At 41.0% G+C, this 25,779-nt stretch overlaps 1 protein-coding gene across 2 annotated transcripts; it reads left to right on the forward strand.

The window, feature by feature from the left end:
• The first annotated feature begins 1,843 nt into the window (after nucleotides 1-1,843).
• dse (dermatan sulfate epimerase) lies at nucleotides 1,844-25,125 on the forward strand. 2 transcript variants are annotated; one of them, XM_010747636.3, is made up of 6 exons: nucleotides 1,844-2,078; nucleotides 4,423-4,903; nucleotides 11,832-12,085; nucleotides 19,856-20,095; nucleotides 21,876-22,083; nucleotides 22,335-25,125. In XM_010747636.3, the coding sequence occupies exons 2-6, from the start codon at nucleotides 4,467-4,469 to the stop codon at nucleotides 24,079-24,081; spliced, it is 2,886 nt and encodes a 961-aa protein (XP_010745938.1). In that variant the 5' UTR covers nucleotides 1,844-2,078; nucleotides 4,423-4,466; the 3' UTR covers nucleotides 24,082-25,125. The 2 variants fall into 2 exon arrangements, with proteins under 2 accessions (XP_010745938.1, XP_019134134.1); XM_019278589.2 differs by lacking the exon at nucleotides 1,844-2,078 and having other exon boundaries at nucleotides 4,783-4,899.
• The last annotated feature ends 654 nt before the right edge of the window (nucleotides 25,126-25,779 follow it).

Genomic DNA, 25,779 nt, shown 5'->3' on the forward strand with positions numbered 1-25,779 from the left:
AGTTAGGGCTGGCTCAGGTCATCCCGTAGTTATGCTGCCATAGGATTAGACTCTCTCTCTGTCTCTCTCTCTCTCTCTCTCTGTTATGCCTAGTCAGGCAAGGTATGGGTTGAAGATGCAGTCACATCTCCCTTTACTGAAATCTCTAGACTCTTTCTCATATTATTTAGAGAGTTCCTAGCATGAGAAAGCACTCGACCACAGTGGCCAGGAAAAACTTCTATATGTTCCCAGCCTATTCACTGTATGTCAAACATCACGATATTTTTTGTTGGAATTTGCTGGAAAAACTGATCCACTACAAATTTGTTGTAAAATTGTTAAAGGCCCCTGCAAACCCACCACAGATGTTGGGGGCAAACAAAGACATTTAAGGATCATCACCTTGAGCTTTAGGAAACACTGGTAAACATGTACCGGTATTTGCTAATATTCTGACATTTAGTTTAAAGGGTTACAGTTGACAGCAAAAAAAAAAAAGCAAGCACACAAATTAAGAAAGGATGTGTCATATTTCTTATAAATCCAACTGTAAGAACAGGAAGAATGTTTTATTTCCTCTTTAAAGTTAAATTTAGGGATTTTCAAAGTGTCATCAAAATACGAAAACAGATGTGCGCTTCAATAAAAACTAAAAGTACACAATTTCTTTTTATTTCCTTTTGAGGAAATCACATGGTGTTCATGCAGCTTACCAATCATCCCTTACATTCATCACTAACTGTAAAGTCTTGACTCACCACTGTGACCTTTACATTTGGATGGGAGGGGGTCTGGTTTCTGCACACTCGTATGTTTTCTTATTCCAGGAAATTCTTGCCTCGCCTTGTTTCGATGTACTTTTATTTTTCAGAGGTGTGATGGACATAATGGGATTGCAGTTGCTCCTGGTCCTGCATGACGCCCACTACAAACACACTGCTACACTATTATAATCATAATTAGTCAGATCTAAATTAAATTAGTTTAAATTAATAGTTAACTAATAAACTGCCGATGTTTCTGTTTCTTAAAGGACATTTTTTTCTTGCCACTGTGCATGCTCATGGTGTGAATTGTTGGTGTCTGTAGATAATGTTATAAAGCATACAGTCTAGACCTGCTCTGTATGGAACGTGTCATGAGATAACTTTTGTTATACAGTGAGGGCGGGTCCTCTTCCATGGATTCCGCCATGTTGAACCGCCATTTTTGTACAGTAGCTCAGAAAAGACAAACCACACACTGATCTGAGACAGGGGAGAGCTTTCATTGGGTTGCAATCTGCAACTTCACTGCTTGGTGCCACTGAAACCTTCACACTGGACCTCTAAATAATAAATTAATATTAAATAACACATGCAATAATAATAAATCAATGCAGATATTTCTAGTATAGAAAATAATGATTACTCAGGACATTCTTAAATGAAGTTCTTTGAAACGTTTTCAGATTCATTCCTTCAGATTCTCGTGATATAAAACGTTTTTTTGACACATTCGTTTTATAGTTTGAAGTTCAAAGAATAACATTTAAATGATTTAAACTGATTTTATTAAAATCAGTTCATAGAAAATCAGTTCCATCATTATTCAAACATGAAGTAGATCTTGTCTAATAATAAAAAGTTCCGGAGGTTAATGGTAGAACTTTAAGAATCAGATGTTCAGTGTTGGTGCTGATGCTCAGAGTCAGGATGCAATGAAGTCCTGTAAAGAGTAGACTGTTAGTAGACTGGAACGTTTGATCCACTACCTGTTGTTGACCCGCTCAGATGGAGGATGGCAGCCTCTCTCTCTCTCTCTCTCTCTCTCTCTCTCTCTCTCTCCCTCCCTCTCTCTCTCTCTCTCCCTCTCCCTCTCTTTCATTCATTAGGTCTCCTTTAAGCCTCTCTCCCCTGCTGCCCCTCCTCATTCGCCCGCCAGCATGACGCTCCCTCCGCGCTCACACATTCTTTCTCTCCGCTCAGCGTCTCCGTTTCGTCCCTAAAAGCAACTTTTTCACCAGTATCGATCAGATCAGCTTTTTCTCCGAGCCTCAAACAGAAATGACGCTTGTGAGGACGGGATCACGGATCAGTGAGCGCCGCTTCTGACAGGTATTGTAACGTTTTCTTTTCCCTTGTCGGGTTTTTTTAGTGGTCGACAGGAACAAGGAGACTTTTGTGCGCAGATTTGGATCAATAACATCGATAAGTGATATTACTGTAAGAACTGACTGTGCTGTTCAGTGCAGAGGGGTTCTAAACTGTGACACACAGTCTTACTGTGGGAGACTGTTTAATGAAAGTGAAAGATATGCAGAGAAAAAGTCAGCAGAGAGTTAGGAAAAGTTAAAGTTGGATTATTCACATTATGCAGCAGACACAGAGTGTGTGGAGGAAGGCCTGGAAGTACACACACTGTGCTGTGTCTTCTTCTCACACGTTCATCAGTCACAACTTCATTTGTCAGTATGAGAGCAGTCAGGCCTGAGGCACACACATCATCATTATTTCACAGTCACAACAGAAGTTTTGCTACAAAGTCAAAAGTCCCTCCAGGAATATAACAGTGGTGCCAAACTACATATAAAACAAAATAGAAAAACAGACACACTCAGTCATGTCCAGAAGTTTGAGGGGTAACTAACTATGGAGGACCAAAACTTTTTATTTACTTTCCCATTTATCATGCTAAATTCTTCACTTATGAATTAATAATTTATTTCTCCAGAAAACATATTATTGATGTACAGTTATTTGGCATAACCAAGTATTAGATGATAATGCAAAGGTAAATAAATGCAGAAGGAAATTAATTATTATTAATTAATTATTTATGTCACATTTTATTTATTAATTATTGGCAACATTTATTTTTTATTTTTATATCACATATCAATTAATTCATTTAATGAGTCATGTTTTTCTTCCTTTATTTTTGTTGTTGGCAGTCATGCTCAGTTTCAGTTTTTCAAATTAAAAGCATGTCAGGCGTTTTCTTGGTGGGTTCTGGTTTGTATAGATACATCAAGCAGACAAAATGAATAATGAATCAATAAAAAGGTCTCATTAATTCATTTTTTGGATTCCTGTCTGTTTGATCTTTTTATAATTTCTGGATATTAAACTACCCGACGTTTTATGGTTTGAAGTAACTCGTCAAAGAATCCCTTAATACGATGTGACAAGGCTTTAGATCCAAACTTGACACGTCTCGATGAGACAGTTATTGAGGTCGGATCATGGTTCTGAAACATATTCACACGTTCAATTTGAGAAATATTAATTAAAAGTTATTTTCATTATCTACTAATCTATTAACTGTTCTTCCAATTGATTATCTGCTCATTTGAAATGTAAGAAAATGATTGGTATTTTTAAAATCGAGCCCTGGCTGTAAGTACACATAAAACACATTACAGTGTGTTTGGAAGTTGTTTTTTTTAAATGCCATGAGGTCACTTCAGAATCTTTTCTAATTAGCATAGAACATAGAACCAACCAAAATACAATCAGCTGAAGTGAAACCGTGCTCAGTTTGACTTCAGTCTAATTCCAGTTTGCAGGCGTCCTCAGTAAAAATAGCCTCCTGGCTGCAGACACAGTCACAGCTACAGTGTGAATTTGTCCAGTTGTCTTGATGGTTTTGTCCTGGCCCCCATTTTCATGTTCAACACTGAGGAATGTGCCTCCTCATGAGGTCACATGTTCAGATGAACTTTTTGAGAGGCAGCATTTCTAACAAACACAACAAGATAACTCACTCACACCTCAGACAGCTCAGCACATTAGGCAACGGACTTTAGTCTAGACGTCGTTTAACTCACTACCAAAGGGTTTTCCACCAGGCCTTTGCCAAGAGCTCCACTAAGGTCATGGAATTTACTCTCATGTTCGGCGCGGAGACGCCAGGCCAGCTCTTGTCTTTCTGTAAAGCACAGCAGTTTGGGTTGTTTCGGGGTTGTTGCAGTAGACCAGAGTAATGTTCCTGCAGTAATGGGCCATTTATGACCTCCAGGCCTGCTCGTCTGGCCATCTGGGCGTGCATGGCTAGACTTGTCTGACGATAGTAACTCAGGAATAAATCTTGGTGAGTGAATATTAGGTAACACAGCGTGCAGAGGTGTAATACAACCTCCAGATCTGACTGCTCTGTGGATATAAGTGAAGGTTTTATGGGAGGAGGGTGCTCGCATTTTCATGGTAACTATGCAGAAATTAGAATTTAAAGGTTTTAATAAGAATGACTCCTGTGCCGTAGGACAGTACTGGGGTTGGTTCTTAACCGTGCTGCTCAGTAATGACCTACATCAGTATGGAAAGCCTGCATCATCAGGACTACAGCTGTATCTAATTATTCAAGGAATGTAGAGCTTTTGTAAGAAAAAGCTGTGCAGAATATGAGCCGGTTTTCTCAAATCCTTCTCTCTTCCCCCCTCCCTTTACTTCTCTCTCCCAGCTGAGCTCCTTTGGCTATGCCACAGTCCCCTCTCGGATGAGACGATGAGAACCCACACCCGCGGGGCCCCCACAGTCTTCTTCATAAGTCTGCTGTGGCCCCTGCTCAGCCCGTTGGTGGTAGTGGTGGCGGCAGCGGTGGAAGTGGACCCCAGTGCAGGTATCAACTTCATGGGAGGCAACTACAATGGTCACCCCATGCTGTACTTCAATCGGGGGGATGTGGAGGAGATGCAGTACGCGGCGGCAGGGACTCATCGGGACATGGCGAGGAGGATCCGCGAGGCGGGCGAAACCATGCTGGAGCACCCCGAGGAGTACCTGCCTCCGTGGAGTCCCGCCGAGTTCAGCGCCCGGTGGAACGAGGTGTACGGAAATAACCTGGGTGTGCTGTCCATGTTCTGCCTGCTGTACCCACACAGGGCCGGGGCCCTCGACTTAGCCAAGGACTACATGGAGAGGATGGCGGCTCAGCCTAGTTGGTACATTTTCTGTCTTTTTTTTTTATTTCATCTATTTCTTTCAGGCAGCAGTCTGATTATTGTTGAACATCACAAATAACACAGTATCAGGAGTTGTGCTTCAGTGCTTTTTACAGCAATAAATAGAAATGTGTTGAGAGTTTAGAGATGGTACCTGATATCTCTTTCTATCTTCACATCCTCCCCCTCACAGGCTTTCTAGTCATTTCCAGAGTGCTCTCATTTTTCTCTGTGGGCAGAGGCCTTTGGTAGAGATGCATTGTGGTCTGATAAGTCTGTGGTCCAGGAAATATGTTTAGCAGCTGTTTGCCGAGCATGCCCCCCTGGAGAAAAAGGAAATGAAATGTTCAGATGTGAGCTGAATAGCCCACTAAAGCGGCCCGGGCTGAGACTGAAGCTCAGGGTCCAGGTGACGAGACAGGGGTTGACTCTGATAGTGAAAATGATGTAAAGCAGGACTCCTACAGATCCTTTACTAGTTTCTTTTTTACAATTCATTGTCCAAAAGCTATAGAATGAAAACAGTGACAAATCTTCATCTCAGTTTTCCAGAACCAGGGCGTCATCTTTAGATTGCTTTCCAAAGAATCATCTTTCCCTCTCAGTCCAGTAAATTCAAAGAAAATAAAAGTAATGTGACTAATAAGATAAGACAGACTTTAATGGTCCCACAATGTGGAAAGTCACTTGTCAGAATAGCTCACATACACAAGGTGGATAAGAAATTGTTTATGATGATGGATGTCAGCTTTGCTAACATCTCCAAAGTTACTTTTGATTGATCTACCATTAACCAATTGCCATACAATTACTTTGGGGGGTCTGGGGACCCAGAGCAGCCTTCATATGGAACTTTTTGAGTGCTTGAGCATATGACAACAAAATTGTTACCTTGAGCCTCACTGTCCTTTTGTAAGTAAGATGACTGAATAGCACTGGTCCGACGGTCAGCGGTCCTCATGACTCGAAATCTTAAACCTGTGTGAATGTGAAATCACAGACACAACACAATAAACATGGCCCCTTTTTTAAACAGTTCTCCACACAAATGTTTTATTTTTCTGGCAGAGGTTTTGAAATCTCCACCTCTTAATTTTTGTCTCCACCAGAATACCTTGGGGTCCTTGCTGTCCTCATTTTACATTTATTTCTTAGAAATTGCATTGAAAGTAGTTCCAAAGAAAACCAAGATCAGCAGATTTTTCAGGGTAACTTAACTCTGATTCTCAAAAGTTACAGTTTAAAATAGAATGTTTCAATTATGTGAGAAAAACAAAGTTCTGTTCAGCTCTATTGTATCAGGCTGGAGGCAGAAACCTCAGAGACAGATATCTCTAAACCATGACAAATCAAACCATCTGCATGGTTACCATCAGCTGGGAGTACCTGACCCTTCAGGAGTATTTGGTTTTCAATTTCTGTGAAATTGTATAACTTCAACTTCCACATGGTTGAACAAACAATTTAGCAGATCTTAATAAATGTGACGTTAACTTAACTCTCTTTTTTTGGATCTTGTCAGTCTTGTCTAGCAGCTGTTCTTGAGCTTCCAGTCGCATGACGGGTCGATTTTCGTCTGGTTTGGCTGAAAGGTCAATTCTTGACCTTGCAACAGTCATTTCCAATGAATTCCTTTGTTCTCAACTAGTGAGTTTGTGTTCCGGATCAGGTTTTGCTTAATGTTCAAGTTGCCATGTGTCTCATTACCCTTAGAAATAGCACATGGTTTTCTTTTTCTTTTCTCTCTTATAAAGCTCTTATAAAAGTTATAATTGAATAACAGATTTAAGGAAAAATACTGTAGCATCAGAATTAACATTAACACTTAGTTCATGTGTCAGTGTAAAATTACACTCCATTACTCAGTCTGAGCATCTCAAGGGTGCAACCCTGGATTGCAGCAGCTAATTTTGGGGTTGGGGTGGTGGGTGCTCCCAGGTTTTCTCTTAATTTAACTCATAATGGAAAGGCCCATATCTCCTTCTGTTGCTTCACAATAATACACAGTACCATAGGGCCTGTTGGAACAGATTGCAAAGTCAACAGGTCAGAGTATTGTCTGTTTAGATTGAAACACTATAGATTTTAGATGTGAAACTAAGATTCTGTAGCAACAAGATGAAGCATCCTCACCATCCAATCAACACATCAGCTGAATCAGCCCATGTCAGGATAATCCTCAGCTTTTCAGAGTCCACCATGGCTGAGCGTCACGCATGCATCGCCCATCAACAGTGCTTCCTTATTTCCCTGACAATTTGATTAAGTTCAATGAACATTAGTTCTGCCTGGCAAGTGCAAAGTGGCTGAGAAGTGGATTACAGCCATTCACTACTTCCCAGTTCTCCACAGCTTTTATCCCAAACACTAAAAGAATGAAGGTCTCAGAAATGATGCTTGGAGAACGGTTAAACCTGGTGTTGGTGTCTATGGTAACCTTCTACTGTTCATTCACATATCTTCACACAATGTCACAATATTAGTGCTCACTAGTTAGCTCTGGTGACCTGTTAACCAACCAACTTTGAGCAAAATTCAAACTAAAATAAGGTACCCTGCAGCGTTTTTGACCGTGTTTTTGAGCAATTCTTTCTTGGTATTTTGTTTGTGTACGTGGTTGACGTGGTAGACATTTCTGTTTCTGACAGTTACATTGCATTTTGCTGACATATAGTGGTGGTAGTGAGTCAAGAAATGTAGCAATGTACCAGGAATGGTTGGATAGAGGAAGTCTGATAGCTGAATGTTTGCCTCACATAACCAGACCTGTCCAGAGTACTGAGTCAGCTCTTGGGAAAGGTCTTGCTCAACATTATCATTCTAGTATAGAAGAAAGAGCTCGTCCTTGTTCGTTTAAACCAATCCTAAGCCTATGATGCAGCAACAGTGCCTTTGCAAAATAGTGTTAGAACATTTGCAAGTGGGGAGGCGAGTCCTCTCATTAAAATAAATCGCCCACAGAAGGAATGATAACAGCTACTAGCTTGGTTGGGTTTCTACTGTCAGTGACTATACTAGGGTTTGGCTAACTTGCCATTTTCAGCGTGTTGGTTGCTAGCTTTGAGCTTGTTGTTTTTGCTTTACTTAGCAATGGGGACTTTTAAAATAGCATCATAAAGTTAGCGGAAGGGAAGGAGAATGCTAACTGAAATAGTCCGCCAGTGACAGGACATGCATACAACAGGCGTGTTAGGCCTAAAGGAAACTGCATTTTGGTGAAACGTATGCAATTAACTTCACTGCAGGCCTTTAAAATTAAATCTAGTACCATAAATCCTCCATGAATAGTCTTCTGGGCCTTTATTTTACTCAGTGGCAGAGAGAACCAGACCTTTATTTTAGTAGAGACAGACCTTTAGATCTGATTTCACCTTTTCTCCAGTTAATACAAACCTGAAACTCTCTACATGTTTATGTTTTGTCTTCATAAATTCAGTGTTCCACATTCACCCCTTTCCCTCTAAACAACATTAAGCAACCACGAATGAAACTCAACGCCAGCAAAGAAGAAACAACATGAATTAGAGTATGAAAACATTATTTTTTGTTAAAAAAGAAACACGGAGAGCAGCAGAACTGGATCAAATTCATGCTGTTGAATCAGACATTACTCTGAATTTACCATGTGAGATTTTTTAGTAGGCCACACTTGACTTCACACCATTAAAAGGTTGAAGTTAAAGCTTGTATTAGCAACTGAATTTGTTTGAGGCAGCCATACACCCAGACATTATTTGAATACCAACTTAGTGTTAGCTAGCATTGTTTTGTGATATATTCTAAGATTAAATGCGGGGTTCTTTATCCTTTGTTGCATTCCAACAATCATACAACAAAACTCTAGTTAATTGTTGACTTATTAAATTTTCTATAGTCTTAGATTTTTAAAGTTTTAGTCATTTCAGAATCCTGTCTGAAAACATTAGTCGAGAAACAGAATATAAAGTTTGAAGCACTCCACTTGTGAACAAAGACTCTCTCACTGCTCATTTCCAGAAGTCCCAGGATAGAATGACGTGTTCTGTTGCTCAGCATGAACAGAGTTTTCCCTTTTTCAAACAAATGACAAGTCATATAAATATAAGTGTTAGACTGAATACGACAGCAGCAGATCCGTGTGTTAATCTTGAAGTGAATCGGGCACCAAATTAACCTTTTTTCTGACTGAACTCTGGGACAATCCCCTCACTCTTGCAGGTACTTCCTCTTTCATCCTTTATGTGGAGGGAAAGAGGTGGGGGGGGTCTAGCAGGGTCTAGCAACTTAATCCTTCTCATTTTGCTGCATGGCTGCTGCGTTGCCTCCAGCCATTGAACAAGAGGAAGGGGATTTTCCAGCTGCTCATTTCTAGGGGCTTTAAATGTTGTGGTATTACTGCGATTTGCAGGGAATTTTTCACAACATCAGTCTGTGTGTGTGTGTGTGTGTGTGTGTGTGCCACAGTGCAGAAAGCCACTGAGCATGTGTTTTCACATCTCAAGAACACACTGCGAGTTTTCTCCTTGGCCGCACTTTTATTATGGTCACTGAACCTCTTGAGGGTTTGCGAGCAGTGGCTCCAGGAATCAGTCAGCTGTGGTCTTCATGACCTTCAATTATGGCTCTGACAACTCCAGGAACCATGTTCCCGATGCAGAGCTCCTGCTTTGTGGCATGCTGGTGCCTGCTTCTGCCTTTTTTTCTTTTTACACAGTCTGTGCAAACATACAGAAGTGAGATGTAGTGTGCTTTGGCAGGCTTCAATATACAGTTCAACGGTGAATTTTCTTATTTGATTATAGTCTTCCTCTTCACCATATGGGCAAACTGCAACATAAAGACACTTTTTAATCCATCTGGTGTTCATTTGAAGGACTAGACAGGAAGTGATATTCAAATAAACCTCAGATACCACTTAACATGTGGAAACCATGTATTACTAACACCAAATGATGAACCTGTTCAGATATTACTGATGCCATACTGGACCCATCAGCCTCTCATGAATGCTCAAGGATCTCTTGTGGCTGTGGTGAATCACAAGTCATCGACACCTGCTCATAACCAACATAACCTTCACTTCATTGTGTCCACACAATGAAGTGAAGGTTGTGTTGGTGTTGGCGGATCCTTTTGTCAACTTTTTCCATCTCAGGTGTTTCTTCCTGTCCAGATTTGTACCTTCATAATGGAACCTGCATATTGTCCTCTCTTCATTTTACTATGCTGGACACAGCCTGTCCCTGCACTCCCTGCTCCCCCACCCACAATCTGGAATCTGTTATGTCTTATTTAAAACAGCAGCCTTCCCTCCCCTCCAATCCAACCGTGTATCATTGGTGGACTGATTACTTTTAAAAGTTGTTTCTGGGGTGTGTGTAAGAGTTCAGGATTTAACTTTGTAATAATACACAAATGACAAGCTATCCATCTCTACAACATAACAGTATGTTCTGTTAGTTCTTATTGACTCCATCTGTCTTATATGAAGCCTGTCATGGAGAAATAATCATAATCTGTGCCCCTGAATTAAAGGGACATGAAATGAAATGTATTTTGTTTACATCACGTCAAAAAAGAAAACTAAATTATTCAACAAGTCAAATTCAAAAGTAACTAAAACTCATTTAGACAAAGCTGGCTGTCTATGGCCTGTTTATGCTGTACTGTATTCAGTAAGGAAGTTAACTTTATGCATAAAGTCTCTTTAAAAAAACAGAGTTAGAAGGTGCTGTACAATGCATATGAAATATAAAATGGGGCCAGTCTGTTTAATGGTTTATAGGTTTAAAAGAATTAATTCTACATCCAACTGGTAACATTTAGGGATAACCACATAGACCACTGCGACAGAGAAGAACAATTCAATTTTATATACAGAAGCGGGTTTAGACCTTACTCTTTGTATTACTTACACAGTCCCAACTATTCCCACCATGAGCAAACACTTGGTGACAGTGGCATGGAAAATCTTTGCTTAAGAGGCAGAAACCGATCTAGCTGTATCCATGACCCATGAGAACCTTTCAGACGAGAAAGCAGAAAGGGAGAGGGAGAGAAGAAAAGCTCAGTGTATCATGGGAAGTCCCTTGGCAGTCTAGGCCAAACACAAGTTCAGATTTGATTTGTTGTATTATCTTTGATATCACAAAAATAAAACACTAATTGTGTGTATTTGTGCTGAGACAGAGATAATAAAACAATGTTATATATTTGTTTGTCCAATGTTTCCAGTTTTCGGCCTTTGATGAACACCATTTCCCATAAGCCCAAGGCCCCCGTGGGTTAAAGGTCACCAGATGTGACAGCAATGGCTGAGATGGTGTAGATGTGGATGTTACAGCGTGGATGGATATTGAGGATTTCAAGATTGGTTCATTTTCATGAGAGCTGTAGTTTTTTTGAATGCCGACAAATTCATCATTGCTCAGCTTTGTTACCATCAAATGACCTCAAGAATGTAAACTCTAAACTCAAAACTTTAAACTAAACTCAAAGTTCAACAAAATCCTCATGTGGGTCTCAGAAGGATTCACTGATTGAACTCATGGTAGTTTAGACTGCAGCACATCTGAACTTCATTTCTCTTTAATTAAAGTGAGCTCGGTGTTTATAGTAGACCTTTCACTTTCCTGTACGACACAAACGCTTCTCCAAACACTCCTGAAATTCACAGAAGTCAGCATTCTCAGATCCCAGCAGCTGTTAATGAGGAGAGAATTTGCACATGCTACAATTTAATGCCTCTTTATAAGTCTGTGTTTGTTGGTAAGCATTGATGCAGCTGTAATTGTGGTGTAAAGTACTACTTAGCATCTTTGTTCTGCCTTCAAAATAAAGAGATGTTTTAAGGCTGTGCTAACGATAATTAAAAGCCTTCTTGTTCATGACAAACAGGACATATGCTCGATGCCTTACCTTTATCCTTGTGTTGCTGTTTGTACTGCAGGTTGGTCAAAGACGCTCCCTGGGATGAAGTTCCGTTGGCGCACTCTTTGGTCGGGTTCGCCACCGCTTACGACTTTCTGTACGAGTACTTGAACAAGGGTCAGCAGGAGCGTTTCCTCCAAGTGATCGGCAACGCGTCACGCCTGATGTATGAGAAGTCCTATGTCCGGGGGTGGGGGTTCCAGTACCTGCACAACCACCAGCCCACCAACTGTGTGGCTCTGCTCACAGGAAGTCTGGTTTACATGACCCAAGGTCAGTGTGTATGGATTCATGTGTTTATAATGTGTATGTGGTTTTGTCCTTGTATGTCCCGCACTTTGGGAACCATTGCAACCAGTGGCTAAGATTATCATGGAATTTGGTAAATACATTCATAGTCCCCAGAGGATGATCACGGGTGTTCTCTGTAACCCTAAAACTCTTCTTCTAGTGCCACCGTTAGGCCAAAACATCCAATTGTGCAAAAGAAATATCAAATTCAAACGGACGACACAGCATGAAGTTTACTGAGCACACTCATACTCCCCAGAAGATGAACCATTTGCATTTTGCACATGGTTTATAGGTTTAAAATGTTGAATTCTTCTCTTGAATCTTACACGAGTTGGCAGCAGTGGTCTAAAGGTAAAGAGAGTTGGAGAACTGGCAGGATAAATCTGGGTGGGGAAAGTAAAAGGCAGCTCTCACCCCTGATGCCCTGAAGGCCCAAACCATCCCACTGGAGCTGCTCAGTGGCCAGCAGATCAGACTGGTTGTACTGGACAGCTTCCAGTGTGAATGTGTAACTGTGAATGTGATCAGGGCGTTCCTGAAAAAGAGAGTTGTGGAATTCAGTGGATCTCCCCTGAATAAGTCAAGGTGAAGAGAATAGAAAAGAATCAGTTTATATTTTTAGATTTGTATAAATTATATGTATATTTAGAGTGATATAAAACAAAGAAAACCAGCAAATCTTCACATTAAGAAGCTGGAGCCTGTACATTTAACAAATAGACAGCACACATCTTGACTTTTGAGACTTTCTGAGCTGCTTTTAGCCACTTTTCATTGAAAGCAGCTAACAATGCTAATAGTGAGTCACTTTCAGTAGAGCCTGAATGATCACTTCATTAATCAATCAGTCAGTCAACCCAGATTGAACTTTCTTGTCTTTGTCATACATGTTACTAAAGTGAATATTCTTTTGTTTCTGACAGAAGAAGACATTTTAGACAGTCGGTAGTTTTCTGGTGCTTTTACAGATAAAATAATTAGTTATTATATACATAGTTGTTAGTTGCAGTTCTAGGTTATAGTTGGTAGAATATTTGCTTGGTGTTTCATGCACTGGTCAAAGGATTTTTTTCTTTGTGGATTAGAATCAAATAATTGAATCAAACCTTAGAAATATAATATCTATATAACACGTTTAACCATGACACCCCCTTAAAAATAATGTGTTCATCATCTCGTCCTCTGGGACTATCTCTGTTCTTTCTTTAGTTAAATCATGGTTCACATGTTTTGACTGAATTATTGATTATTTGCATGGTGAGAGCTGCCAACTTCAGTCAGCTCATTAGACAAACGGACAGTGACTGAGGTTATGCACCATAGCTGCACTTAATCCTTTGTAATTGTTCTCCAGATGACGTTCTCCAAATAACTCAGTCGCGTCACCCCGCATTAAGGTTTCAGTCTTTACTCTCTCCAGCATTCGCCTCGTGAGCCCTGACACGGCCATTCACCGCTTCATGTTTCTATTAGCTTCAATATCCTGTGCTAAATGTGTTGTGTAGCCGCAGAGAAAGGTCGTCAGGATAAGGATTTGATTTTTTGGTTAAAAAAAAGATCCAGTCCTGATGTGGACTAAATATTTGGCTTCCAGAGAGCTGCTGTGGTCACAGTGTTTTTTATCTGAGGTTCTTTCATAGCGGACAACAACAGGGATAAAACTCAGAAGAGTTATTACCTCACCTCCTTTTTTGCTTCGTTTCACTTTGTGTTGATTTCAGGAAAAAGTGAGTTAGCGCTGGCTCCGGCTGCCTCTGTTACCTGGAAACGAGGTTGTTCTGAGCTGCTGCTGGGTGCTGTGCTTCTGTTTATTTGTTGTATGTGCTTTACAGCAGCCCTCATGCAGAGATGATAGTTCCATAACTAGCAGGGGTGAGAAAACAGCCTCTTAAAACATTGCTAACACATGATGTATTCACAATGATCAAAACAAAGCTCTCATTTTAGCCTCCCTCTCGTGTCACTGTGCGACACTGTGCAGAAGCGTGGCTGCATTCCATTATCGTATATGCATCATTCGTTTCCTGTGAGAAGGGATGACACTGTGTCCAAATATTATTCTGTCAAGACAGCTGTGAATAAATGGAAAGTTTCCAAAGAGCGCTGCCAGAAATGAAGAACAAACATCTTCTTCTGCGGTTATCTGACACACACTTTAATCCCTTTGCTGATATTTGAGATGAAGTTATTATTTTGTGCCTTAAGAAAACATGCTCTTGCAAGGAAAAAGTGTATGTGCCACTCGCTGAAATCAGAAATATGCTGCGAGTTCGGAAGCCCTGACAGAGTCCTGATAAGAAGGCAGCAGCTTAGAGAAGACGTGCATTCCAGATACATGTGTTTGCTTGTCAGTGCCTCAAAGCTGAATGTTTAATTGGACAGACATGTGCGCAGTTCATGTATAGTGAAGCTCACCCCCCCACCCTCAAATTCATTCAAATTATGTAACTATGTTGGGAAAATAAACTTTAATCTAACTTAAATTCAGTTAGTGGGGTGAGACTATGGAACAGGTTGACCATGGAGTTGAAGCAATGTCCAAACATGAAACAGTTTCAAATGAGGTACAAAGACGCTATTTTTAAGAGGTACAGGGATGAGGGAGGTGTTGGATAGCACTAAGTGTTATGAGGTTATTGTCGCCTTTGTTTTGTTGTTTTGTTTTTTTGTAATACAAAGTCAGGAATATATTCTATTTATCTGTAAGTATCTGGTATAAGTTGCAAGAAAGCTTGGTACTGTCATTCATTATTTAAAGAGAAGGAGAAGTTTATAAGTTAGTCTTCTTCTCACTCCTTTTCGAATATGTATTTCTATGTTTAAATGTTTTGCCTTATTTTTTTTTTATTTTGGTTTGCATATTCGAAATAAACACTTCAATCAATCAATCAATCAATCAATGTTTTCAGTAGCAAGCCAAAAAAATAAATAATAAATTAAAAACTCCAGTTCCTCAAACATCCACTTGAGGCTGGCTCCAGAAGTGAGTCAGTCTCCATAAGTCCCCATGTTCAAATGTCCAAATTCACAGCAGAAATAAACATGTTTACAGCCTGGTACAAAAAACAGTTTTGGTCTCTGTAGCTAATTTCCCCGTTCATGACAACTGTACTGAGGGAGAATTTATATACAACTCACCTGTTTAAATGGTATTAGGACTTAAAGTTATGCAGAATCAAGGCACGTGGGTGCTGTCACACATGGCTTGTTTGAGCACCGATTCGGCCCACCTCAGCTTCACCCACAATCCACGTCTTTGACCAGTTTTAGATTAGCCAGGAGGACTGCCAAGATTCCGACGACCAGAGCCACCACACTGAGCTTCACAACGGCTCTTCAGAAACCTGTGAGTGACATCACAGAGACTACATCCATGTTTTATATAGTCTATAGATCTGTTCTGATCCAGTTTTGCCAACATTAGTGTGTACATGAGTGATGTCTAAGGTTTAAATGAGAGAAGAGAACTGCTGGAAGCTTTAACAGTAAGCTTGAGACAGCATCACAGCCAGACTGGAAATGAATCTGGGAGACTGGGGCGACACATGTTGCATATAGAGATGATTCATCAGATGTAATGGGTTACAGATGACCATCAGCAACAACAGTGTGTGGGTGTGAGGTGGCGTCATCTCGACCCGTAGACTGTAGTTTGTGGATTAAGACTTTATGATGACCTGTAACTGCAGAACATGTGGTACCTACAACAATGCTCTTGGAGGAGTTAGGAGCGCTTAAAGTGTGGAGGCAAAATGTATACTGATGGACGGATCTGGGTATCCAGACCCAGAACTGGCTAACAGCCTGGGAGACTGTCAGACCTCAGCCTTTAGCCTGACAGCAGCATTATCCTCTCTGCTAGTCATTATGAAAACTAGCCACATTATCAGACATTAGAGCTGAAACCACGGAGTTCTGTACACTACATGCATGTGATGTACTTTGTCTGGTATGTGTTTTCCTTTTAATGTGGCTTTACATGATGATTCTCTTTTTTTGGTTTCTCCTTTGGTATTTAAATAATTGCTGTGGCGTGATTGTCTGTTCAGAACTATGTGTCTGTTTTTCTCTTTGTTCACTTGTGGTGGCCGAATGGTTATTTTTCATTTTATATCCACTAACAAGCTGCTGATGTTAATGCTAAAAATATATATTAAAAGAAAGCATCATAATCTATGTGCCAGAGATATTTATCCCAGGAAAGCTCTGCTTTACACTACTGCTCCAGCTGTTTAGCCCGCCAAAGTCTGTTCTTGTTTCCAGCAGCACTTAGTCAAACAGAAGATAAGGTTAGCAACTACAGTACCTAGTGAAACTTAAGAGCCAGATGTTGTGGGGTTGGTGGAGACCAAAGCAGAGCTTAAAGTTAGATTAGATTTATGAGTAATCTAATGAGTGCATTCAGTAAACGTGTCTAGATGTGAAGTAGTTTCAGGGTATTAAGCAACTTATTTTGCATGGTGTAATGTAGCTTTGTTACTCTATAGCATGGACATGGAAGTAGTTTCCGTGACGTTGTGCACAGGTTTCAGTGGAGCTGAGGTGGGATGATTGAAGCGTGGACGCTTAAACAAGCCACTTGTGACAGCACCCACCTATCAGTCAAAGCGGCCATGCTGTTAATCCTGCATAACTTTCAGCCTTAATATCATGTGAACAGGTGAGTTGTATATAAATTCACCCTCAGTACAGTTGTCATGAACGGGGAAATTAGAGACCAAAACTGTTTTTTGTACCAGGCTGTAAACATGTTTATTTCTGCTGTGAAGTTGGACATTTGAACATGGGGACTTATGGAGACTGACTCACTTCTGGAGCCAGCCTCAAGTGGACGTTTGAGGAACTGCAGTTTTTGGCACTTCCACATTGGATTTACTTATACGGAGGTTGCCGCTCGCTCACCAGCTTAACATAAAGAGTTGCTTGTAGCTTCACCAGCTAACAGAAGTTAAAATTTCATAAGTCTGGTAATATGACATATTTTGTTGTTTTTACAGTCACCTGCAGTGAAAAACTAAATTAGCTAATGCACTTTTAGATAAATAATTTAATTCACTTGAACTATATTACTGAGCAGTTTTGTCTGTGGCTCTGTGCATCCAGAACATTGACAAGTGTTGTTAATTTTTCCCACAACGTTGTCAGAAGAATTGAACTTAATCTGTGTAAATGTTCATACAATGTTTTTACTTTTGAGGAAAGTCACAGATGAGTCTCTGGGCTGCTCTGAAATCCGTTAAACTGTGTGAGCACTGGTGAAGCTCTATTTGTGTAAATATGGTCTTTGTGCGTGCCAGGAGTTCCTGTTTGATGGTAAATACCTGCTCTGTGTAGGCCAGCGGTCCCCTAACCAAACACTGTTGGGGACGGCTCCGGTGGGTGGAGTCGGCCAGTTGGGGCGGGGTGCTGGCCAGTTACCGTCGATCGCCCAGGGATTCCTCAAAGAACTGTGGGTGGAGTGTTTATGCTCTCGCTTGTTCTTATAGTAAACTGTGTGTGTGTGAGAGAGCATACATGGTGTAGTGTGCCAGAGCGGTGTCATGCTTTCCATAGCCACAGTGTAATGTTGTGTACGGAAGGTTCCTTTAGGTAACACACTGAGGAGACGTTGTTTGCTGTAATGCTCTTTTTCATTAATTCCATTTGTGACATAACACACACTTTTTTTTGCAATGCACGTCTCTCATTTCCAGTCCTGAAAATATTCTCAATAAGCTCTTGAGGCGCTGTTTGCAAAGAGGATTACTGCTCCATTTCACGCAAAACAGTAAAAATCTGAAAGAAAGAAATCAGACGGTCAGTAAATGACAAATCGTAAAAAGTATGAACAGAAACTGAAACAGTAGATTGTTCTGTCTACACGACGGCTGAGCTCGAAGTGTTTTTTCCTCTTTTTTTCTGCTGTTTTTGCTCTAACAACAAGATCCATACTCTAAAGAAATATATAAACTCACGTTACTGTTTTAGCTTCATGGGGTGAAGTATAAGATCAAAGGCTTCCTCGATGCACATGAAAGGTTTATTCTTATTGCCAACACTGTCTCATTTAGCTGTCACTACAATTGACGTGTAATAAATACTGCTCTAACTGAGGCTGTAGTGGCCACTTAGTCAGCTGAGTGTGTCTTATTTTGACTCATGTCAATAAACTGAATCCAATCAATGTGAAACCCAGTGTAATCACCAAGCAACGAGGAAGGTGAACTTGAATGATGATTTATTAAATATTAACAACTTATAGCATAATTAAAAGTAATCAAATATCAATATTCCCACATATCAACCTGGTCCATTATCAACTTGATACTGCACTTACTACTGACATGGATACTCGATGACATGGTCAAAACATTGTGTCGATCCGTGACTTCTTAGCATACTGTAGTACAAAATTATCACACACATTTTACAACAGTGTTGTAGTCAAGACCAACTAAACCGAGACCTAGTCATGACCAAGACCAAAATCCATCAAGAACGAGACAAGAATAAAACTTTGCGGGGATGAGACCAAGTCAAGTCCAGGACCAGACAGTCTATAGCCTAGGTAGCTAATGTTCATGAAAACTCTTTGGTTGCTACATTGAGTCATCTCTAGGGTTGCAAAGGGATTAAAAATTTCCAGAAAATTTCCAGAAAAATGCCAGAAGCTTTCTGGAAACTGCAGTAAGCAGTGTGCTGTGTGCTTGTGATTGAGGAATAGCAGATATTCAAGTGTACCTGCATGAAATCTTTGAAAAGATTATGCTGAAATATATTTTCCCCAGCTATATTTAAGTTCCCTTCAACCTCATAAATTCCCAGTTTATTCCTGTTGATTCCCATAAATTCCTGTTAATTCACATGGAAAGTTTCCAACTTTTAAAATTCACACAATTTTGCAACCCTAGTCAGCGCCGGTCCTGGCCACATTTGCGCCGTGGGCGAACCCCCCCCCCGAGGCGAACATTTTCTCGTGCGCCCTAACGGACGCCCGTGCGCCCCCATCGGTCTGTCCGACGCCCCCCTCTGCCTTATCAACACCCCGCTCCGCTAACTTAATGAGCGGTATCGAAAATTACCGTTTTTTTGCTTTTTCGGCCGTTCGTGCGCCCCCCACGGAGAATGCGCCCTGGGCGGCCGCCCACATTGCCCATAGCTAGGACCGGCCCTGACCCTAGTTACCTCATTGATCTTGGTCTACAACTTTGCTTTATGGCTTTACTAATCACGTCGCAAACTGTAATAAACTGTATTACATAACATTACATGTAAAATGTAACTGTGTGATTTTCTGATGCATTTCAGGTTTGTTGTTTTTATGATGCTTATATTTTATGTGAAGGTTGTTGCTGTTTTTCTTTTATGATCTTTGTGCAAATCAAATTCCTCTAGGAGAAGTAAAGGTTGCAATCACTCATAAATGTATTCATATTTGATATTAGATGTGTACATAACAGTCCCTGAATGGATTATGAAATCCTCCAAAAATCATAAAAACTGTCAGCCAGTCATATTTCAGCATGAATTCCACAGGATTAGCAGAGGTATGTCTGGAGCAAGTTATGTAAAAATGTGTATCTAAAAAATACATAAATATGACAGAAGTTTGGCTTTTGAAACAACAGGAATTTTTGGCAATTATTTGAAAATATTCATCTGTTCATACTTAATAAACACATGCCAACCATACAGAAAGCTGCTGTCTCTTAATCACACATGAAAAACGCGACAGTATGTGACTGTGGATCTCACCTTCCTGTGTTCCAGGTTACCTCCAGGAGGCCTACCTGTGGACCAAGCAGGTCCTGTCCATCATGGAGAAGTCCATGGTCCTTCTGCAGGATGTGACTGATGGCTCCCTGTATGAAGGTGTGGCCTACGGGACTTACACCACCCGCTCTCTGTTCCAGTACATGTTCCTGGTCCAGCGCCACTTCGCCATCGGCCACTTCGACCACCCCTGGCTCCTCAAACACTTCGCCTTCCTTTACAGGACTATCCTGCCTGGTAACTGTCACTTCACCTGCCAGAACACTTGTTTACTTTTTAAACATCTGTGAAATGCATATGATACACTTCTCCTCTGCAAATGGATATCTTTAGACAGCCAAATACAGAGTGGGTCAACAATCTGTGTGTAAATGTGTTTGCTTAGCTATGAAAGACTGACTCATCCAATTAGTCCTTACTAGAATGCTCTTTCCCAAACGTTGAATACATTAGATTAGGCGTGAAAACAACCTTTGGCTGCCACATTGGAGAGTAGCTTCTCCTCTGGGCTGATATGGGGTATGCATGCGTGTAGTTATTACCTTCCTGGATGCCTTTCAAACCTGAACTAAGACCGGCAGGGATCCGCAGTGTCCTGGATGTTTCGTCTGAAGGTCAGGGGGAGGGCAGCAGTGGAGGAGGGGCCCCCTAGGTCAGGCTCGGACATTTCACAGCCCCCTGCCAACAGTTTCTGTATTGTGGCTGAGCAGCATTGCCGCACACAGAAAGCAACTTTAATCATCAACCATAAGGGTTTCGGATTCAGAACCACAATAGCATTAGTGATCAGCTTGTTATTTTATTGTGCGACTTTGGTGTTTTACACAGTAGTTCGGCTCCAAACTAATGTTACTTGCTGCGGTGCGAGGCGGTGGTAGACCAGCATTCCCGCGCTCTGTGAAGTGAAATGATGTTTTTTGTCAATGAAGACTAGTGGCCTTATTGTAAGCAGGGAGCAAGCACTGAACGGTGCTGAGATGTCAGTTGTAAGTGGAAGTGTTAAAAGGATTAATCAGTGGAAGTGCTGAAAGAAGTTAGTGTTAGGTCAAGTGTCAGTTGAAGTGTAAGCAGTATCTTTTAAAGTTCAAGCACTAAAAGGTGTGTGGAAGTGTAGGCACCTCAAGCTGTTCAATTGTTAATTGGGTGATTGCTCCCCTCTGACAGATGACAGGAAGCGAATGGTAAAAAGAGTGTGACATTGTTGAAATGTCAGTGTGTAAGTGTAAAGTCAAAGTGAAAGGAGCTGAAGTGCCGGTTGATGTGGGGAAAGGAGTTGGAAATATGAGAGGATGTGCTGAAAGAAGTCCGTTGATTCACATGTCAGTTGATAAGTTTGAAATGTCAGCTAAGTGGAAGAGCGTGGAATGGATTTGAAGTGTCAGTTGCTGTCCTCTCATTGCATCTGTCTGTGGATGTTGATAAGACAAGCTAACTAACATCATTGCTCTGACACAGACTGAATGTTAGCAACACTGCTCATTTGACTTTCCATGCTTGACCTGTAATAGCATTATCTCAATTCTTGTCTTAGATATATGGATATTGTTCATTGTTTACTCAATACTCAATAGTTCAGAGACGTCACTGTTGTGTTTCTGTTTAAATTTCTGTTTATAATTTTTTTTGGGGACAAATGATTGACTGTGATTACACACTGCAGTTTCTAAGAACCCTCTCACCACCAGAGTGCAAGCTTTTGCTTACATAATTACAGACAACAAAACAGCGTGAACAATTTGCGATCGGTCGGGACTGAGCTGGGTCACAGTAGAGGGAACTGAGGTTCATGTGGAGAGGGCGCTTTTTTTTCAGATATTCGTGACCATAGCCCAAATATTTTTAACTGAGCCATGTGTGGTAGAGTGCAGGAACTCACAAAGAATTCATATATTGGTTAAAGTGATGTTTTTATGCATTTCTGGCACTGCAGACTTCATTATCAGTCAGCACATCATCATTTTATTTGTCATGTGTGCCTATTATTTATGACATATCTGTGTTTTCACTGTCTAACCAGGATTTCAGCGGACTGTAGCCATTGCAGATTCCAACTACAACTGGTTCTACGGACCAGAGAGCCAGCTGGTCTTCTTGGACCGCTATGTGTTGCGTAATGGCAGTGGAAACTGGCTGGCAGACCTGATTCATCAAAACAGGGTGATTGAAGGGCCAGGGCAGGCTGGAAAAGGACAGCGGTGGTGTACTCTCCACACTGAGTTCATCTGGTGAGCTGCTGAATTTGGTTTCATAACATTTCATAGGAGATGACTGAATGCATTTTTTCTGTTTAGAGTTATCAATAAAGGGACAGTATCTTGCATGAGACTATATTTCTTAGTAATTACTTGCCATGGTGGACCTATTTGTATCTAGACATGCGAGTAGTATTGATCTTGATCTGTACTATTGATCCTTTAAAGTAGCATGTGGTTGCTTTTTATCCATCTCATATGTGCCCTCTCATTGTGTTCTGCAGGTATGACCCAGGCCTGATTCCCAAGCCTCCATCAGATTTCGGAACATCCCAACTCCACTATTTTGAGGACTGGGGTGTGGTGACGTACGGCAGTGCTCTACCTGCAGACACAAACCACACCTTTCTGTCCTTCAAGTCTGGGAAACTTGGAGGACGTGCCATCTTCGACATCGTTCACAGGAACAAGTACAAAGAGTGGATCAAAGGGTGGAGGAACTTTAATGCTGGCCACGAGCACCCTGATCAGAACACTTTTACTTTTGCACCCAATGGTGTCCCATTTATCACTGAGGCACTGTACGGACCCAAGTACACTTTGTTGAACAATGCAGTATTGTTTGGCTCAGCCATGTCAGGGAGTTGCTTTAAGCCATGGACTGGACAGGTTACAGAAGCCTGCGATTCCAAGTGGTTAAAGTACAAGGTAGGGCTTGCAGCTGATACCCAGGGCAAAGTAGAAGCTGCTATAGAGAGACAGGGAATGGTCTTCATTCGTGGCGAGGGACGTTCCGCTTATAATCCAGAGCTGAAGATCAGGAACTTCCAGAGAAACCTGCTCCTTCTTCACCCACAGCTCCTGCTCCTTGTGGACCACATCCACCTAGATCCAGACAGCCCAACCAGGGCAATGAGTGCCTTCTTTCATAACACAGAACTTCCATTCCAGAGTACAAAGATAGATGGTGTTCATGGAGCATTTGTATCACAAGGTGAGGATAAATATAAGATGTTCTGGATGGATGACACAGGTTACAGTAACAAAGGAGTTGTAGGTTACTGGAATTACCCTCGAGGGTACCCATATAATGGTTCTAACTATGTGAATGTCACAATGCCATTGAGGTATCCTCACACTAGAGTGGCATACATTTTCTTTGGACCAGGTGTGGATGTACAGAGCTTTAGCCTGCGTGGGGATGAGCAGAGAGTAGATATTTATCTGGCCACCAGCGACCACACCTACACCATCTACCTGCTGACGGGAGAGGTCACCAGCAAGCCTCTGTTTGCCATGGTGCTGCTGGACCACAGGAAGATTGTATTTGAGAAGTCAGCGGCTGCGGTGGACAACTCACCTGAGGAAGTAGAGGAATACGTCAACGTGATGGAGGATAACCTCCAGCACGTCAAGCCCGTCTTCCAACAGATGGAGAGACACATCCTAGGACGAGTTTTTAACACTGCCAGCTTCCGTAAGACTGCAGAGCGCCTCCTCCAGTTCTCTGACAAAAAGAAGACAGAGGAGGTCATAGAGAAGATGTTTGCTATGTCTAAGAAACAGGGCAAGAGTAAAGGGGGTAAGAAAGTGAACCTTGGAGAGAAGCTTTCTGAGACTCTACCTGACATTTTTGCACAGATTGAGGTGAATGAGAAGAAGGAGAGACAGAGGACTTCAAAGCGTACATATGAGGACAGTCCAGAAGAGGGAGATGCAGACTCGCGGGCCTTTATGGATTATTCAGATGGCCGCAAAAACAGAAAGGGGGCCTTTGTCAAGGGCCGCAGATTCAAGGAGGTGTACATGGTGGCCACAGCTGGCAGTGAGAGTGTCTCCAGCACAGCCTCCTACATAAGACTCTTTCTCCTCCTGAACACTGCCACCTTCTTTTTGCTGCTGGCTGTGATACTGACTCGCTTTCAGAGGGGTCGAAGCTTGCATACGCAGAGATGTTTCTACACCATCCTCCTGATCGACTGCTTCATCTTACTGTACCTCTACTCCTCCTGCTCTCACACACAGTGTTAACATCATGAGCATGCGAGGAGTCCCAACTACAGATCGAATGACCTGTTGTTCATGGTGAACTAAACGCACCCCACACCTCAGTCTGAGCCAGATCTTATGATGTCAGGGCTGCTTTTAGAGGAAAATCTGAGATTTCAAAAAAGTATTAGCTGTGATATTTTGAGAATGAAGTTGTAAATTTGCTAGAAAGAAGTATAAAAGTTATGAGATTAAGTCATAATCATATAAGCTCTGGTGGTATGTAGTAATCAGAGTTTTGCTGGTTTAATTCCCAGTGCCCCAGTCCAGTTTAAGTATCCTCGGACAAATTACTATATAATATGTTTTTTTTCCTTCAAATTATATCATACTATAAGATAATTAATTTGATTTTCATAATATGAACTTTATTCTTTGAGTATTATGACTTTTATTCTAGTAATTTTTAAACTTTTTATTGTGATATTCTGACTTTTTCTTGATACTTATTATTCGTAATAGTGTGACTTGTTTTCTCATAATATTATGACCTTTATTCGTGACATTATGGCTTTCTTTTTTTCTAGAAAATTACAACATTATTCTCATATTATAATTTTTGTTCCCATAACATAGAAATTAGGACTTTATTATCATAACATTATGACTTTCCCCCGAAAATATGATGACTTTATTCTTTAAATCTCAGATCTTCTTTTATAACAGTGGCCCTAATACTCAGAAGATCTACCTAATGGGTGTTCAGGAAAAACAACTGATTCCAAATAGGAATTGATGAATTGCCAAGATGAAACCAGACCACCTCTGATGTAAAAAGCTTCTGTGGAGCTTTAGAAACGAGTCTGTGTGAAGTTTGTCCTTTGTAGTGCGCAGAGGTCCTGCCTTGTGTCAAAGATCTCAAGGTTAGCCACTATAATACAGTCGCCTCATCTGTGCTTGAGATTTGTCCTGTCGACGTAGTCCATAGAAATACATTTAAATGTATATATGTGAAAGCAAGATATATTTTTATGGTCTCTTTTTTTTACCATTTGTAAATAAAATTACTACATGCATAGGTGTGTATCCATTGTGTGTTGTGTCAAGTGAATGTGTGATATATGTGTATTACGGTGGCCAAGACAATTCCACGCAATGCAAGTTTAGCTGAGGAGATCTCCACCACTTTGACAACACATACAGTGCATTTAGCAATTACATAACACATTTAAAAGCAGTATATAAACATTGAATAAATGATTTTTAGCACACTATAAGGTAGTTATAAGCAGATATAAGCATTTATTAATGTATTTGGCAGCAACTGTCACTCCTCATAAGTTGATGGTGTTGTGTCTGTATGTGCTCATAAATACTACAGAGAACTTTAGTGTGAAAACAAGCAAATATAGAACCATGGAACTCTGACAAATCTGTCTCGTTCGTAGGCGTTTTTCACAGGAGACATTTTCACATGGTGCAAATTATCAAATGAATGATGGCTGAATTCCATTTCGCTGCTTCAGTTTCAGGGTCCTGGTGTTGCTCATGCTGACTCGCTGTCATGGCTTGAATAAAACAAAGTCATCATTCATGTGATTGCTAACACACATCCTAGTATGACAAGTCAAAATGTCTGTTAGCATGTAGCACAAGCCTTTTTTCCATAACTACTAGCATGCTCATCTGTTTCCATGCAGCTGCCACGTCATGTGAGACAGATGGTAGAAATGAAAAAGA

The sequence above is a fragment of the Larimichthys crocea genome, chromosome XI (assembly GCF_000972845.2).
Source record: "Larimichthys crocea isolate SSNF chromosome XI, L_crocea_2.0, whole genome shotgun sequence".
NCBI lineage: Eukaryota > Metazoa > Chordata > Actinopteri > Sciaenidae > Larimichthys > Larimichthys crocea.

Bases quoted from the DNA above. Each gene is read 5' to 3' on its own strand.
- dse (XM_010747636.3), top strand. From the start codon at position 4,467: ATGAGAACCCACACCCGCGGGGCCCCCACAGTCTTCTTCATAAGTCTG. The intron at 4,904-11,831 runs GTACATTTTCTG...TTTGTACTGCAG, and splicing joins ATGGCGGCTCAGCCTAGTTG to GTTGGTCAAAGACGCTCCCT. The intron at 12,086-19,855 runs GTCAGTGTGTAT...CCTGTGTTCCAG, and splicing joins TCTGGTTTACATGACCCAAG to GTTACCTCCAGGAGGCCTAC.